A 17,179-nucleotide genomic window follows, 5' to 3' on the forward strand; every position below is an offset into this window, starting at 1 on the left:
CGTAATAGATCTGCCCAGACTTTGCTCTGGTTGAGATAAATGCAAGTTTAATGACATGTTTATGTACGGCTTCTTTCTTCAAAATAGATTTTACCTAGTGGGAGGGAAGACAGTTTGCTGATGAAGCAAATACACGCAGGGACAGGCAGGCCGCTTTCCATGCTGATGATCAACAAATAAGGGCAGCATTCCTGTCATTTCTGAGAGGAATGCTTCACTCAAGAAATGTTTGATTATCAGTGGATGGATCCTGTATCTTATATATCTAAACAAATGGAAAAAAAAAAAAGATTTGCATCTGTACACAGGATTTGTTTTATTGAATGGTAACTACAGGCATAAGGAGGTAGATGATGGAAATCAGATGAAAGTAAATAGCTACGCTTGATGTGTGTCATTTAAAATGTAAACACAGTGTGTTACAGTAACCTCTGACATAGTGCTAACATAAGACTCGGCCAATTAATTTCATGATTAATTAATACATTAAAAAATACATTTATATCATGAGCACAGAAAAATAAAATAAAAAATGTTAGCTTAAGGTGGGGCTTCTGGTATTGCTTTTGTAAAAAAAAAAAAATTAAAAAATTAAACTGATGTAAGACAAACAAAAAAAAAAACAGGAGGACACTTGGAACAGCATATCAATGTAATTGTATGCTATTTTATACACAGAGAATTCAGTAAAGTCTCAAGTACATGTCGGCAAACACAATTGAACAGTTGAAATCTCCTCCTTCTGTGCATGGAGGTTTGAGGCCTCCTTCAGCCGAAGGTGCCAGTCATGATGGTAACAGTAAGGGTTGATGGCCCCCGCTGTCCCATCCTTCCAAGCACTCTATCAGGATCTTAGCCCCTGAAGTCCCATAAAGGAAGGGCTTTTTTTATTGCACCTTGGAGATGCATTAGTGGGCCAATGAACTTTGACCTTGGGCTTGTTCACCCTGGCAACATACTGTAGGACATGAACAATCCTTACTCTTCAGGAGAATTCAGCTAGAAACCCTTAAACTCATAAATGCTTGAATGCATTTTCTTCAACAGGCCCCAGTTTGTGAGGTCTTGTAAATTCTGGAGACCTAGTCATTGGTTTATCTGCAGTAAATAAAAAATGTGCTTAAATGAAAATGCTGCAGATTTCACCTTATCAGTGGGTTTTGTTATAACGCCACATTTACACACCTTTGTTTCATTAGAACCTTGTCATTAAGCCTTTCTTTTATTAGCTTTATATCAATAAAAAGCCCTTCTTTCATTAGCAGAACATCTCAAAGGCTTGCCTTCATTAGCACAAGGTTGTAAATGCTAGATGGGATTTCATTAGCAGGCTGTCTTTAATGAGGAAACTCCCAGCGTGTTTACATTGCCCTGATCCCCCATGATGGCTGGAAAGGATAATGCCAATTGGCTGTTAAAGGAAGGTTTTGAGCTTGTCCCTGGAAGATTGGATCATGCAGTTATTAAAGCCAATGAGATCCTTGCCGCTTAGAAGTGAAGTGCAAGATCAAACACTTTAGTAATCAAGATCCTGCTTGAGTATATGAACTAAGGCATAATGATGCAGTGCTGGAGAAGATTTAATGACGAGACATGTACCAACCTTACCTTTTTTGACAGCAGGTCCGGAACCTGCACATACATGTCGTACACTTTCATCAAGTCCTTCAAGGTTTAAAATGTAAAGCCCTTCACTCAAAATGATTTATTGAGCCAACAGGAAAAAAAAAAAAAGACGGATTCCTGTCAAATGTATCATTCTTGAAGTATTTTTACAGCTGCCAACTAAACATTTGATGATTCATTCCTTTTAATTATGTTTTTTGAGATTTAAACTCAAGTTGTTTATCAGTAGCAACGTAACCAACTTAGTTTTTCTTCTTTCGTTCTTTTTTTTTTTTTTTACCATTTTTTGATATAAGGTAGGTGTTTTTACAATACACATTGAGGTGTTGAGATCATTTTCAGCTTCAAATGAATTTGTCTCTCTTTTGTCTTTACCTCTTCCTTATTCTGTAGTGAAATTTCAGATTGCTTTAACATTACTTTTCCCCGTGGGAACATTATTCCAGTGGATTGCTTTCAGAGTAAGGCTTCTTTTTGTGGGAGGTGGGTGTTGCTGTCTCCTTAGTTTACTCCTGACTTTGGAAAAGTGCAACTTGACTGGGAGGTAGGGCTCATATGGAAATGCCTTAATGTTTAGTGACATTACTCGAAGCACTATACCATGTGTCACTCTTTGGCCTCCAGCCCCTTTCTTCAACCAGGAGTGTGTCGTGTTTTTGAAGAACTTAATTTGGCAAAGATGGGAAAAATATGGTTGAGTATGGCAGAACTATTGTGTTCCAAGATTCACTCCCTCCCCCTCTCTTGCACCCTTCTTCTCCTTCTCCATGAGTACTGACACAGTTTCTTCTGAAGAACTACTCTTGTGTGTATGTTTGGTTAAAGAATGGTGTGGTTGATTCATTTTGATGTCCTTCTATTCAGCTTGGAAAGAAAAGAAAAGCCATTTTAATTTATTTCATAGTCTACAATAGAATATTCTTATCTGTAATTAATAAGGCCATAAAAGTTATTTGAGTCACTGTGTTAGGGTGGTGATGAGATGGTTGCACAAATCTATAATCTGGTATATCATATTGAAATGATCTTAACTCATACTTGGCTTCCAAGCTAAGAGTAAAAGATTTAATTGCATTATGGTTTGAACTAATCCCATTAAATTGACAGCGCACTTACAAATCAGAACTTACTCACACAGACACACACACAGAGTCTGTTAGGGTATTGTTTTCTGAATCGCAAACATTTGATTGATGCTCATCCAAGATGCCTGTAATCTTCATGGTTCCCATAAAGCGGGGCTTGGGACTCTTTGCTGTTATTTTAAGATGACATTTTCCAACATCTGATGACAATAATAATATGATGCTCATTAAACAGTGATATAAGTGATATGCGTGACACGAGAATAAACAGGCTTTATTTTAGTTTCATGTGTTCCTCTTTGCCTGTTTTATTTAATTTGTGATATTCAAGATGACCTCAGTCTGTTTCTTTGCTCTGACTGATCCAGACTTGAATTATCTTGCCAGTCCCTGAATCATCTGTAATACTAATGAATGTGTCAAATAAGAAAGCCCCACCTGCTCACATGTCTATATGATTGCACATGCACTTCCACGTGGTACACCCTTAAAAGCAGGAAAAATAAATATCAGCATCTCAGACAGCTTATCATGGGGAACTAATTCAATATCTCTTTGCCTGTTTTAAATGTCATTCTCTGAGCTCATCTGGAGTGACGTGTTTTTCATGGTGGTAATAAAGGAGCTTTATTGGGCTCAGACAACAGCGATGGGGAGGGCTCTTCCACTTGCTGCTCTTGATGTTTGCAGAAAATCCAAAAGTCCTCCTAAGGAGTGAATAAAGTTTGGATTTGCAGAGGTCCTCTAATGCCAATAAGATCTGCTTGAGCTACCCTGTCAATAAAGATGGAGCGACTGCTTCTCTGCACACACAGGTTTTCCTTTTGGCTGCGTTGTAGGTGAAGCAAAATACCACTCATATTCCACTTTCAGTCCATTTATAAGAAATAATAAAAAATGGTATCATCATCAATTATAAAGGTTAGTGCTACTCAGTCTGGGACATTTTTGTAATTTGATATTAATAGATTTGTAGTTCTTTAAGCTCTATCATGAACCTCTTGTATTCTTCTCTATTTTGTTTTAAGTTCATCAAATTGAGGACTTTGGGATAGCATTAGGGTTCTATAATTCAGGACAGATTTCTCCAAACATTGCTGTTTTGAACAATCTAGATTTGTTTGTCGATCTTTTCTTTGCTGGATGATGTCAGTGACTTGCGAGCACTTGCCTGGAGGGGATACAGCCTCCTCAGTTGCCTTATTGTGTCAGATAATGGCTTCCCTATTGAAAATGACCACTGCGACCCCTGAGACAGACAGTATGACGGCCTCTTCCATCCCCTTCAGGCACCCCAACTTACTCTGGTATTTTGACCACACAGAGCTGCTAACCTTAGTGCTGTGCCCAAAAGCCTTTTGCCTTTCCACAAACCAGCCCTAGCCAGCGCTCTGCAGGTTCTGTCCACTCTGTGGAGCCTTCAAGGCTGGATACAGACATGCAGAACTCATGGGCAGTGAGCTGGCTCAGTGCCACAAGAGAGGTGTTTAGGGTGATGTACACCTGATTACAAAGCTATACATTTTGAGCAGTATGCTGGTTCTGATGGTGACCCAATCACTTTAATGTCGAAGTTTAACCTGCTTTATCATCTTCTCCATATTCCTCCTGTCCTTTGTGTTTAATTTCTCTGTATTTCTTTCATTACAGGGTTCTTGAAGCCCCAGTGCTCCCTAGCTCCTCCGATGCAGCGAGGTCGCTCAGGTGACGCTTGTTCCTGTTTTAGCGGTGTGTGCCCCCTCCATGACCGCCGTCTATCCTCAGGTAACACCAACTTGATAAACTTGATAAACTTCTTGGTTTCTTTGTTCTTTTGTTTGATCTTGGGAATAATATGAGGGAATACACTGTGCAATCTAACAGGTAAAAAGTCATCTCCAAACCTGATGCACATACATGTATACGCCTCACAACCTCTGGTTTGAGGTGTGGCTCGGGGACCCTTTCAGGAGGCAGTGTTCCGTCTGGTTTTTATGATTAATGGTGTCTTTGCATGTGGAGCCCCAATGATGGACAAGTTAACAGAGGTGCTCTGAGAACGGCCCCCTTCCTCCCACCATCTCAGTCGGCCCTCTCAGACAAGCAGAGGCTGACATCAGTGGGTATTCTGAACTGAACTGTCTGGTATGTGGCTAATGAATAGGGATCCAAACTGTGCAGAACATGTGGTTAATGCTGATACATTTATCATTCCATCCCTGAGGCTCCCTCATTCAGCATTATCAGTGCTGTTACCAGCTGAGCTGCCTGCCTTGTGATGAGAGCATGACTTGTGTGCTAGGACAAAGTCACTTCAACATACACTATATAAAAAAAAACAACCTCTGAGAACATCTGTTTGATTCTTCTGCACAAAGTAGAAGCATTCTAAAATCTAAATCTAATTTTTTTTATTAGTTCTGAAACAATTTTCCTAAGCAAAAACCTTCATATTTTTTTAGCCTTCTGTAGTTGGAGAATACAAACATTTTCTGAAAGAAATCTGTTTCCGTTTAGAAACAAATTAGCTCAGAGTTTTGATTATTTTGTTTCATTTTGCACTGAACTGTAAATTAATCATAATTCTTTCCTGTTTTGTTTGATTTTTCCACCTTTTTTAAGTACTCTCAGATGCATCTGAGGAATTCATTTATTGAGGTGGTATATTGGATTTAAAAAATAATGAGTAAATCTTATTAAACATTCGAGCACTGTTGATGCGTTTTCAAAGCTAGGGAAAACACCTCATGTCCAAAAACTCAAATAGTTCTATAATCAGTAAATTTGTGGGGTTTTTTTTTTCCTTTTTAAGGATTACCAATACAATTCAAAACAAAAAGTTCAAGGCTTTGAATCATAAGTTTTGCTTAACAACAAAATCTGATCAGTCTTGTTGTACAATCTGTGCGTGATAACCAAAGATAGTATCCATGCATGTTTCTTTCAAGCCTGCATCAAAATTGCCTTTAGGACTTTCCACATTTTAAATCATCTTATTATATCTGACAGTGAGCCAAAAGAAAAAAAGATGCAATCAAATTTAATAATAAGATTACACGAATTTTATTCATTTCTTTGTCTTGTTGTAGTTGTTACTGCAGTAAATGAGACACATTGTTATCCTTGAAACACTGAAAGAGCTCAAAAGACGGGAAATTTTGAATGGAATAATACTGTTCATGTTGTATACAAGATTTATACCTCAATGCTTGTGCAAATTGTGACCTAAGCTTTGTGGGTTTTGTTGTCCATCTGCATGCTATTCTCATATTATTGTATTTCTTAAATGATGCCATGCAATTTAGAACAAACAGTCACTTTAACTCTTGAGGGAATGCTTAGATTTTCCTCATAAGCAGTCAAGGTCACTGTCACCTCATGTCTGTCACACTCTTGTGCAAACCATGAACGCCATGGAGAGAATTTCATTACATCTGGCATAAACGTACACCATGTGCTAAAAGGTAAACGGGTTTGAATTTGGTGGTTAAAGGTCAAGGTCACTGTGACTGCACAGTGTTGGCAGTATTGAATAAATTATAGGTGAATTCTTGCAAAATTTTACTCTGCTAACTATTAAAGTAGAATCTTGAAGAGATGGTATTTTATATCCAAAAATTCACTGGCCAAGTGTTCACGGAGGGAGTCTTCATCTTGTTTTGTTTTTTAACCATAGTTTGTGCAGGGCTCGCAAAATCGCTAGCCCGACGTCCCGGGGCTAGCGATTTTTCCAGTCGGGCTACCAAAATCTAACTCAGCCCTGCCCATATCATAGGAAAATGTCAGTGCTTTTGCATTCTTTCGCCAATGTAGCTGAGTAATTATGTCATTGGCATCGATGAGCCACTGTCAATATGTGACATATTAAAATCGCGTTTGAATTTGCGTTTGCTTTTTGCTTTCATTTTCATTTTGCGATCGCGCAAACGGTGTATAGAGAGCGGCAGCACTGATTGGTGAGTGACGATTAATTGCGCACCAATTCCTCTGACATCGTCTTATCACTCATTAGCTTACTATTCAAACGCGACAAGTGAAATCTCTCGCAGCAAGCTTAAACATGTGAGAGGTTGAGTGCGCAAAGAATCGCTGATCATTATGTAAGTACGTGTGTAAAAGCAGCAGGATTTACGCTGGTATTTTAGTTCTGCAGAGCCAAATAAGACAGGTCAGGGTGAAGAAGGGGCAGCCAAAGAAAAGCCGATCACAAAACGGAAAAGATATGACAAATCGAGCCCGTTCTCACTCCCGAGGCGTAACATGGCGACGTTTTGTCACGTCCCGCGGCGTTCCTGAGGAACGCGAAAGGAGACTTTCGGCGTTCTTATGGTACGCGGCGGGTTATGGTTGAAATCCAGTGCAATGACGCTCCCGCGGTAACCAACGTTCCAGCCCTGTATTCCAGCCCTAAACCTAACCTTATCCCTAGCCCTAACCATAACCTTTTTCCTCACCTTAAACAGGACTTAAATGATGTTAAATAGCGTGTTTCTAAGCTATTTGAAGGAAAAGAGCGAACATGTGTAGATTGAGTCCATACGGTTCTCATATTTCCTCATTTTTCCGAGGTCGTCATTTAGGAATGTGGTGGGCAGCCGAAAACGTAATATGTTGACGATTTGTCACCTAGCCTAAAGACTATGAGGCAAAAAGAAAGCGCAGCTTTTTTGGTTTCATGGACAAAAGAATTTCTGTGGCTGGAATATGACGAGCTAAATAACATGATGTTCTGCCAGGTGTGTTGTGAGTTTCATTTGATTTCTGAGTCGACAAGCGCCTTTGTTACTGGGACCAGTCATTTTAAGAAAGACCCCATCAGAACCCATGAGAAATGCAAGAAATGCATTATTGCCCAGTCTGCAGTATTCCCAGAACAAACACCAATTGTAAAAAAACATACTACAAATAAACCAAGCACAACAAGAACTCCTGAAAAAGCTGTTTAGAACAGTGTGCTATATTGCAAAGAGTGAACTACCATTGGCAGAATTTAGCAGTCTTTGCAAACTTCAAAAAGCAAATGGCCTAGATCTTGGTTCCACTTACTTCTTACCCGTGACTTCAGTGAAAATTTCAGATTCAGGATCTGACACAGACTGATTCATGTTCTACACAGTTCTTACAAGTTCATAGAAATTTCTGTTCAATTAGAACCAAGTATTTGAGTTGATGATTGTAATTTTTATACAGTTGTTGTGATTTGTATTTTAACAATTTTTTGATTAATTTTTGTTTCCGTTACAATATTATACTTTAATGTATAATATTGTAAAGGAAACCAAACGTAAAAAAAATTTCTTTTTTTATTCGGGCTACTTAAATTTATTTTGGGCTACCAAAAACTGAAGAATGCCTGCCCGAAGGGCTACCAGAGATTTTGAAATTTTGCGAGCCTTGTTGTGTATTTATTTAAAATATTATTGGTTTTTATATTTTTTTTCAAAATCAATAGTAAATCTTAACTGTCTTCGTTTCTCTTCCTGCTCTGTGAAGGGGGGAGAAAATGAGAACCCACTACCCTCTCTTTCACAGGCAAATACTTTCATATGGACAAGTTTCAGCACGATGAGGTGCACAGTTATTCTACCAACCTCGCCCCCATCTTTGTGTATTTTGCAGAGTTGTCTTGATTGATTGCAACATATTTTACTGTCAGAGTTTAATAATGAGGGTGGATGTGTTTTCCGAACAATTGGGACCATCTGGATAAGTTGTGTAGTCTCACTGAAGTATGTTAAAGGTTTTATGTCTTTGTGTTGTGGCTATTTTAAGACTGGTAGGACACCAGGTTACAAGTAACATTAGATTATTTTGTCTGTGTCAGACTCAGGGGCAAATAGAGAAGAGAGGAGGAGTTAGGGGAGTGAAGTTTCTTTTCTTGTTGCTATTCTCGCATGAGTTGTTAAAGTAAATCGGTGGTGTGTTAAGCAGCCAAGAGCACTGGATACCTCTAGAGAAAGTTACCTAACTGTTAAGTCATAGCAGCAGAGGGGTGGCTAGCCGCTCTGGAGTCTAAGTTTATAGACTCTGTAATAATCTGTGGGTCTAATTATGGAATATGTTTCTATAAATTCACCAGTGCCCCTAGATTGTGTGATTGTCCTCCAATCATAATGTTCCAGCTGCCCAACTATAGCCACAATGACAAGTTGCTGTGGGAGGCGTGAGGCGTGTAGGGGTGACCAAGCAGCAGGTTTCTGGGAAGGCCTGCGAGCCTCGCCCGGGGGAGCTGTATTCAGCAGTGATCTGCTGAACTCCGGGCAGCACACTGATGTGGCTCGCCTCCGGTTTCAGTGGTTTTACATTGTTTGGGCTTTTCAAAAACAAACTTTTACTGGAAAGGGACCGTGAGAAATGTAGTATTCAAGACCTCACTTTTCCACAGGATAATGTTAGAAAAAAGGCAAATCATTTAGGGCCTCTTTTCACTTTTTTTCCCTGTTGCTTTTTAATGAGAAGAAGAAGTCATGATGGGATTTCTTTTTTTCTATTTTGGAAATGTGGTGCATGAGGTGAGCGAGTGTAAAAGAGAGACAGCATTGAAAACAGAGCTTTTTGAAAAAGGCCTTCACAATGCAAGCCTTGTGCTGTGATTTGGTCTGTCCTCACCAAGCTGAGCAGAGGAATGGAAAAGATTATCCGCAGGAATGTCTGGGGTGCCCTCAAACGGAGCAGGCCTCGTGACTGGCCAATGGGAGCGAGGCCTGTAGAGCGGCGGGCTAATTTTTTCCTGATGAACTCAGCTGCCTGTTCCACAATGCAGTCTGATTGCCAGGGCTGAACTCGCATATGGTCCGTGTTTGGAGGGTCCAAATGACAGGACCAATTCTGCCTGGAGAGAAAAGGGAGTGGGGATGTTGGACATAGATGATCACGACTGGCTCCCTCTCTTGTTATTTCATTAGTTCTGGATGTGACTGATGCAGCAGAAACTCAATCTGAGTATCCGGCACTACCTGCAGAGATTAACCCTCCAGGTGTATTGTTATCTTGTGATTTCTAACTCTCTACTGATTATGTTTTAATAAGTAACAATTGCACATAATACCAAGCAGCATTAGTGTTTAATGCAGCCCTGTTTCATTACAGTGCCTCAGAATTATCTCACTGCCTCACAAATCCTGCCAATTCATTTGGAACCCGTTTTCTATTCTGACTACATGGAAAGAGGCTTCATTATCCCTCCACTTAGAACCAGCCCAGCGTAAACTGTAGGGCTAGTGACACAGCTCCATCTCCATGCAAGAAATATGTGTTTACTTGCTCATTGTTTTTTCTGTGTGTTGCTTTTTAGAATTAGTTCTGCAGAAATACTCCATGTGGTGGGCCTCTGGAGAGAGGCAGCATGTGTTTGTGGACCTTGTGGTCACACAGCAGGGTTTTAGAGTAGCGGTTGGGGTGGGGAAGTGGGGTTAATGTCTAGTTAAAGTGGTTCCCGGCTCCTCATATTTCCCATCGTGGGGTCCTGAAGAGGTGAGGAGGGTCATAGGGAGGGAGCTCGTTAGCCTCAGTGTGCTTCGTGCTCCCTGCTCTCTAATTGGCTGGCTGGAGTCAGTGCTGTCCCCGGCTGCTTCCTGCTAGGTCAGAAGCCAACAGGGCTAGAAGCAACTAAGCTGCAGTTTATGGGTCCTGAACCCCATTCATCGGGACAGACAAGTTATTTTTGTATTTTTAATACACAAATTCAAAGAATCACAACTCATCTCATGCTAAGCCCAGTTAATTTCTGCGTGTTTTTAGTTGTATGTGGTTAATTATAGCCAGAGCACTGCTGTTTGTCCTCACTACGATAAGAACTGCCAAACTTTGGAGTTAATTAGATGTTTGAGTTTGTGTGTGTGTGTGTGTGTGTGTGTGTGTGTGTGCGCGTGTGTGTGTGCGCGTGTGTGTGGATGAAATGCAATTGGTGTAGAGCAAAAAATTTCACAATGTTAAGACTAAAATATAAAGAAACTAAAATTCCCCAGATAGCTAAATAGATTGTGGTGTTAAATTTAATTCCCACGATTAACACCTTAATTAGTTGAGCCATCAGTTCCACCATAATTGATATTTATGTATTGATTTTTGTGACAGGAGGTTTTTGTGTGTGTGTCCTCACATTTGCCCTTCATGTTCTTTTTGTATTGCTCTCTAATAATCTCTCAGCTAGTCCTTTTATCTAAGGAGGATTCACTAAATACCCATAATAACTGTCCATCTGGTCACATGGAATTCCCTAAAGTGACATGGCCCCTGGTGGCCAGCTGCCACAGCAGCTAGGATGCATCTGCAGAGGTGGAGGTCTCTGTGCTGGTACTGAATGCCATCCGCAGCCATCCTCGGTGGGTCACTAGAAATCAGAGTGACTAAGCCTTTGATAACTCTCTGAGCCCTTAATCCCAGAGCAGCACCATCAGAGTGAAATGCTATCTCATTGTTACAGCTCAGACCCATTGGAGAGTGAAAAGAGTGGGCAGCCGTGGACATGGGGGATGGACAGGAGTTGTCATATCGTCGCTGTGGTGCGGTCATTATCATCTCCACAGTGGAAATATGGGTGCTGGAGTTGAGGACTGGGAGTTGAACTTGAATAATTACCTGAGCTCAGATTCTCAAAGGCTCTGAGTTTAAATTTAAATCTTGGTTGTGCACTGGAAGCAGCATTTAAATGTAAATTATCAGGGGTACAGAATAATTGAATGCCTAATTAATCTTACAGTGGAATACAAATTTATCCATTGTTCCCCCCCCCCCCCCCCCCACCCAATTTAAAAACAGTGAGGAGTTGAGCGGAAAGCACTTGTTTTTGTTTTTTTTGTGTTTTTTTTTTTGTTTTAATTTACTGCTGCATTATATTTAGACTATAGATAATAGTTTCTCTCAGAGACAGTTTTACGTAAATGAGGTGAAACTTCATCCTGCCAGCTGTCCTTGGAATTTATTTTGACCCCTTGAGTGAGAGTAACAGTACAGTATGTGAGGCTTTGCATCTGCATGAAAAAAATGGAGGAAAAAAAAAGAAACCCTGCATTTTTTATTAACTTCAATTAAACATGAATAAGCAAGTTCTCATTCTTGAGGCCCCACGTTGCCTAGCACAGAACAGTATGTTAATGACAGCCAAGCACGTCGGTTTCTTCTGGAATATATGGGCAAATTAACCAATGGCATGAATATAAATGAATGCGTGCATCTTGACCCAGATATTTCACTCCTGATTGTATCTCTGCTATGGCTAGCTGATAGAAACATCTGAATCAGCCTGCAGTGCAGCTTTTCTGGATCCTTGAGCGTGATCCAAAGTGCCCTATTTATATTAGACAGGCTGACTAAGTGTTGAGGGGCACTGGCCTCATCTAACCATGCACAAACATCAGAGCACCAAGATACAAGAAAATTGCATGTGTCATTTACAAAAGGACTCTTAGCCATTATTTACTGTACTATACTCTTCAAAAAATCAGTGAGAATTGTGTTCTTTATGTGCAGAATAATATGTTACAGGCTTGGATAAATCATGCAAGTACAATGGACAAAAAATATTTACTCCCAGTGGAAAAAAGCCATGTTTGATAGATTACCATAATAAACAATGAGAGTGAAAAGACATGATTTTGAGGAATACCATCTGTTGTGGCGCCTGTTTTGTTTTTTCTCTGTTTTCTAAGATGATGAAGAATCTTGAAAGCTACCATTTAGCATCTGGGTGAACCTAAGATATTTGGATGAGGCCAGACAGAAGGAAGAGGTCAAAAGTCTTATTTTTTCTCTGGGCCATGCTTTCCCTGTTGCTATCCTTCGCTTGCAACATCCAACATGGCTTAAGTCACAATTGAAAGTAACAAGAATGCAGAAGCGTTTAATAACCTGTAATGTATCTTTGCAGTTTTAATGTAGAGTTTGACTTTGTGGAGGTAGATATTCTTATTTTGTCAGTTTTGTCTATTACAAACATCTCCATCATAAACAAAAATGAGATCCAGCATAATGTTACAGCAGACTTATTCACTTCTTGTTTGTTCACTGGCCTGTTTGTCAATGAGGTGGTGAGGGAGCTCAGGTGTCCTTTCAGAGTGCACTTGGGGCTCAGTGCTGTCAGGGGCAGTTCTAGCCATTCCTCTGCTCACTATGGTCAGTTGCTTCTGTCCTTGTCAATGGGATTTCGGAAAGGCAGTGGCAGCGACAGATCATCCCACTGTGTGCGTCCCCCCTCCACCCCCAGAGGAGGATAAACAGAGGGGAGAGAAAGGGAAATGGACAGTCGGGGTTGTTGGGGGAGAGAAAGCGAGGGGTAAGGAGTTAGCAGGAGAGAGAGGACGGGGGAGATGACTGTTGGTATTTTGATGCTAAAGTGATTTGACATGCTTGGCATTATAGCTGGCTTGGTGGTGGGGGAAGGGAGAGGCAGTGGAAACGAGCACTTGTATCCGAATGTCAATGAAGCCGATCTCATGAAGTGTAAGGTCAAAAATGTATCACTTGCCACCTCACCTCGTGCAGGCTCCGCCCTTGGACTCCTGCAAAGGGCAAAACAAGAACTGATGGGTGTAGGTTAGAGAACAAAAGGCCAGAGAGGTCTGTAAAAAAATGTCTGTTTGTATGTGTGTGTATGAGGATGGTGGGTGGAGGCAGGGTGGCAGAACTCTGATATCTCAATGTCACATGTCCCCACTGCACAGCAACAGGCCCATCCAAGTGTGCTAATGCAGGCCAGCACATGCTGGGATGTGAAAGGTGGAGGGAGAAGTGTTTGCAATCCTCCGTGCTTTCTCCACAGAGAGCCACTTCCTGAGGTGCATGGAGAAAGCAATTGACGGAGTGATGGTAATGCAGTGCCTAATGGAAATGTCTTGTTGGGACATGGTGTTGGTCTGAGAAGCTGGTGGCCCTCTAGGAACTGGCTTTAGCAGCACTAAAGCTTTAGCCCCTGTTTTGCCAAACAAACAGAACAACAACTGAGATGACGTCTCATGAAGACCATGGTTTGATTATAAGCAAAATCAAAGTATTAAAGCTAGATTATTACAATTAACATCCCAGTTCCATACAAATTGAATTAACAGCCATACTCTTAACCACTGTCTTTGGGCTCTGAGTGCTGGGCAGACCTGGGGCATTGTTGCAGAAAGTTGACCTTTGGTGTCTGCCCATGCAGACGGGTCAGTCAATGTGACTGTGATGGAGTAGGGACAGTGGGGAAAGAGCGCACCAAACGCCATGGGGGCATTGCGTCCAAAAGTCCATTACAGTCACTGACATTGAGCTAATCAACTGGTGTAGTTGTGCAGCAGTGGTGGCATGACTTTATACAGAGGACGGGCAAAGGAAGAGTCATATTAAGAGCTGGTGGCAGAGTCGGTGAAAGATTGCAGAGTGAGGGTTGAAACTTGATGGTTTAGCATTGACACACCATCGGATGTTATTTATCAGATGGTTTTGCTGCGCGGTTCAGTTAGCCAGACCTTTATGAATCACTATAACAAGTTCACAAACATGTGGGGAGATTGAAAAGGGCAAGCTAAAGTAGCGCAATGAGATAAATTAAAATGTGCCCTGTTTAAAAAATGCAGCAGATCCAAAACAAGTGCCACGTGCTCATAGGTGCCTGTGTTTGATTTAGAGTAGTGGAGAAAAGAATGAGGTCATTCATTAAACAGAAATTGGAAACAGTCACCGGTCCAGTCTTCTCTGTAATATTGTTTTGTGTTTTTTAGGGGCATAGTGAGGTGAGGTTTGGGTGGGTAGTCAAAACAAGACAAGGGATATTAAGGAAATCATTGTAAGTTCTGCTGTTTTGTTTTTCTCCTTTTCTGACACTTAATATGTGTCACGGGTGTCATATCACATCTTATCCTCTCATGGCTGAAGTAAGAAGAAGTTAATCATTTACACAACAGTTTTGCGCTAGGTATTATGAAATAATCTAGAAGACGTGGGGCATTTAGTGCCCATCTATTAATGCTGGTCAAGTTAAGAGCTCCTCAGCATCAAAACAAGAGCTTAGTGCCAGAAAGAAAAGCACTGCAGGCCTAATGCTTTGCTTTTTCCAGGATCAGTCGCTGTATAGCTATGGGTGTCTTTGTGTGCTTGTATTTATGTCTCTGGACTCAAATGTGCATGTACACCTGCATTGATGTGCTGATGTACTGTTTCTATTGTACTTACAATGTTGTGTTCCTTTCATCTCTTTGCCAGCTGTGGCAGATTTCATTTTAGATTTAGCGTGTACCATTCAGGGGAGTGATCAAAACGAGCTGAGCCCTCACATTATTTAACCCCAACCATCCACTCCCAATACCCCGCCGCATCCGAAATGACTTGTTTGGTTGCCATGCTGTGATTTGGTTTTCACCCTTCTATGTGAAGTGTTCATCGGGATGCGATTTTATAGGACATCTATGTCAAAGGCAAAATGAGCGGCAGCAGCTGCCTGTAACCCAAGCTGATAATGAGCGTGTATTTGTGTTTATTTAACACCCTCCCCGCCATCTGTTCCATGTATTGTGATACACAGACAGGGCACGTGTGTGTGAGCCTGGTGATTACACAACAGCCGGGCTAGTTTTGTGGTGGCACTGTCTCATCCGACACCAGCGCGCCGCCAGTTCCATTATTCAGACTTTGCTCAGTGGCACGACGCGAAACAATCGAAACAAGACAACCAAACAGACTATTGAGTGTCAAAAACACATGTATCAAAAGAGAGAGACACAGAAAAGCTGCACACAGAGTGTAATTTTTATGCTGGTGTGCGCGTGGATGCATACACCAGCATAAACACTTGGAGATGTGCTGAATGTGAGCTAAAGTATACTTAGAGGACAGTGTCTATAGACATCATCATGTTTAATACAACAACAGCTTGCTGTGCTTTCTGGCCTCCATCTGCCTTGCCAGAGGTCACAAGGGTTAAAGGAGCATTTAGAGCTCATGGAAAAACAAACAGGTCTATTATCACCGGTTTTGTTTTGCTGTTATTCAAGCATTTTTGCTTCTGTCTACCTGTCCACATAATGGTTATTTTTGAACGCAACACAATTAGTATGTGGGAGTGCAAAAATTAATGCCTAACCACAGCAGTCATGCAGGTTACATAATGAGCACAACCCTATTCTCTGAGCAGCATGCTAAAAAGTGTATTTAACTGTTTTACAGCACTTTGTTATCTCACTGCATGAATTATGACTTAAGATATTGATATTATCTGAAGAAAGTATGAGAGGTTAACTTTGACCTGCTCTCGGTGTTGTGAAACTGTGTTATTGATCTTGTATTTCCCAGAATATGACCTAATATTTGTCACAAAACCTTATGCAACCTGTAGATATATACTCCTTTTTACTTATACTGTCTTGTTTACAAAAAGATTTCTGACATGTTCTGTACTTTCACAAAAACAGATTTCACATATACTCTACGTTACTTTTAAAAGTAACCGCAGGGTTCTGTGAAATGAGGGTTAATATCTAACTTTACAACATGTTACATTATTTAAATATGATCATTGGCAAGTTCTGTTAGTAAAAAATAAATTAAAATTTAGAAAAGGATCATAGTCTAAAATCAACATCAGGGAGATCATGTCTGACATCATGTTTGCAGTGGTTGAAGGGGTCTAAAGATTCATTTATTGCTAATATTTCCTTTTCAGGATTTAGTTTTTTTTACTTCATGTTTGATCCACTACACTAAGGGTAAATAAAAAAATAAAACGAAGTTTTTCTGTTTAAAATTTTAATCGTCAGCTCCAAAACAAGATTACTGACCTTAATGTGTATTGTTGCTCAGAACTGCAGGGCAGAAGGCAGGAAACACGATGAACAGGTTGCTAATCCATCACGGGACTACCTTATTGCTTTTATTAGATACAAGTTATATCAGGGCGTACTAAAATCAATTTTGAACAACAACCCCTGAAGACTGATGTATGGTAGTGTTTATACACAATTGCAAATTGGCTCGTGTCAACGTAAAATTAACAAAGAATCCAAAAAGATGCAAACAAATACTTTGCCTTGTAAAGTTAAAAAAAACATGCTAAAGATGGAATTCTTCTGACATGAGCAAATAATCTGTTATAGCTTTTCAGGTGTTTTCTGTAGCTCTGGATCATTACGTCAGACATCAACAGGATCTGAAGACAAAAACGGCAGCAGCAGTAAAATAAAGCAGTAAAATAAATATTTTTTTCAATTTCAATTCAATTTTATTTATATAGCACCAAATCACAACACATATGTATGTGAGGAGCAGGATTTTGAATTCAATTCTGGATTTAACAGGGAGCCAATGAAGGGAAGCCAAAACAGGAGAAATATGCTCTCTCTTTCTAGTCCCTGTCAGTACTCTTGCTGCAGCATTTTGGATTAACTGAAGGCTTTTCAGGGAGTTTTTAGGACTTCCTGATAATAATGAATTGCAGTAGTCCATATTAGGACATGCGCAACCACATACTATCTGCTAACATGTATTTGTTAGTGGATAAGTGGATTTCCAAGGAATTGTCA

At 40.4% G+C, this 17,179-nt stretch overlaps 1 protein-coding gene across 5 annotated transcripts in view; it reads left to right on the forward strand.

Annotated features, from left to right (window-relative positions):
* The window catches only part of rxraa (retinoid X receptor, alpha a), a 106,748-nt gene that overhangs the window by 23,115 nt on the left and 66,454 nt on the right, over positions 1–17,179 (forward strand). For all 5 annotated transcript variants that reach the window (XM_085165929.1, XM_085165925.1, XM_085165924.1 and 2 more), the window contains exon 2: positions 4,362–4,475. In XM_085165929.1, the coding sequence (XP_085022055.1) occupies positions 4,397–4,475 (79 nt within the window). In that variant the 5' untranslated portion in view covers positions 4,362–4,396. The remainder of the gene's footprint in view (positions 1–4,361; positions 4,476–17,179) is intronic.

The sequence above is a fragment of the Neolamprologus multifasciatus genome, chromosome 7 (assembly GCF_963576455.1).
Source record: "Neolamprologus multifasciatus chromosome 7, fNeoMul1.2, whole genome shotgun sequence".
Lineage (NCBI taxonomy): Eukaryota > Metazoa > Chordata > Actinopteri > Cichliformes > Cichlidae > Neolamprologus > Neolamprologus multifasciatus.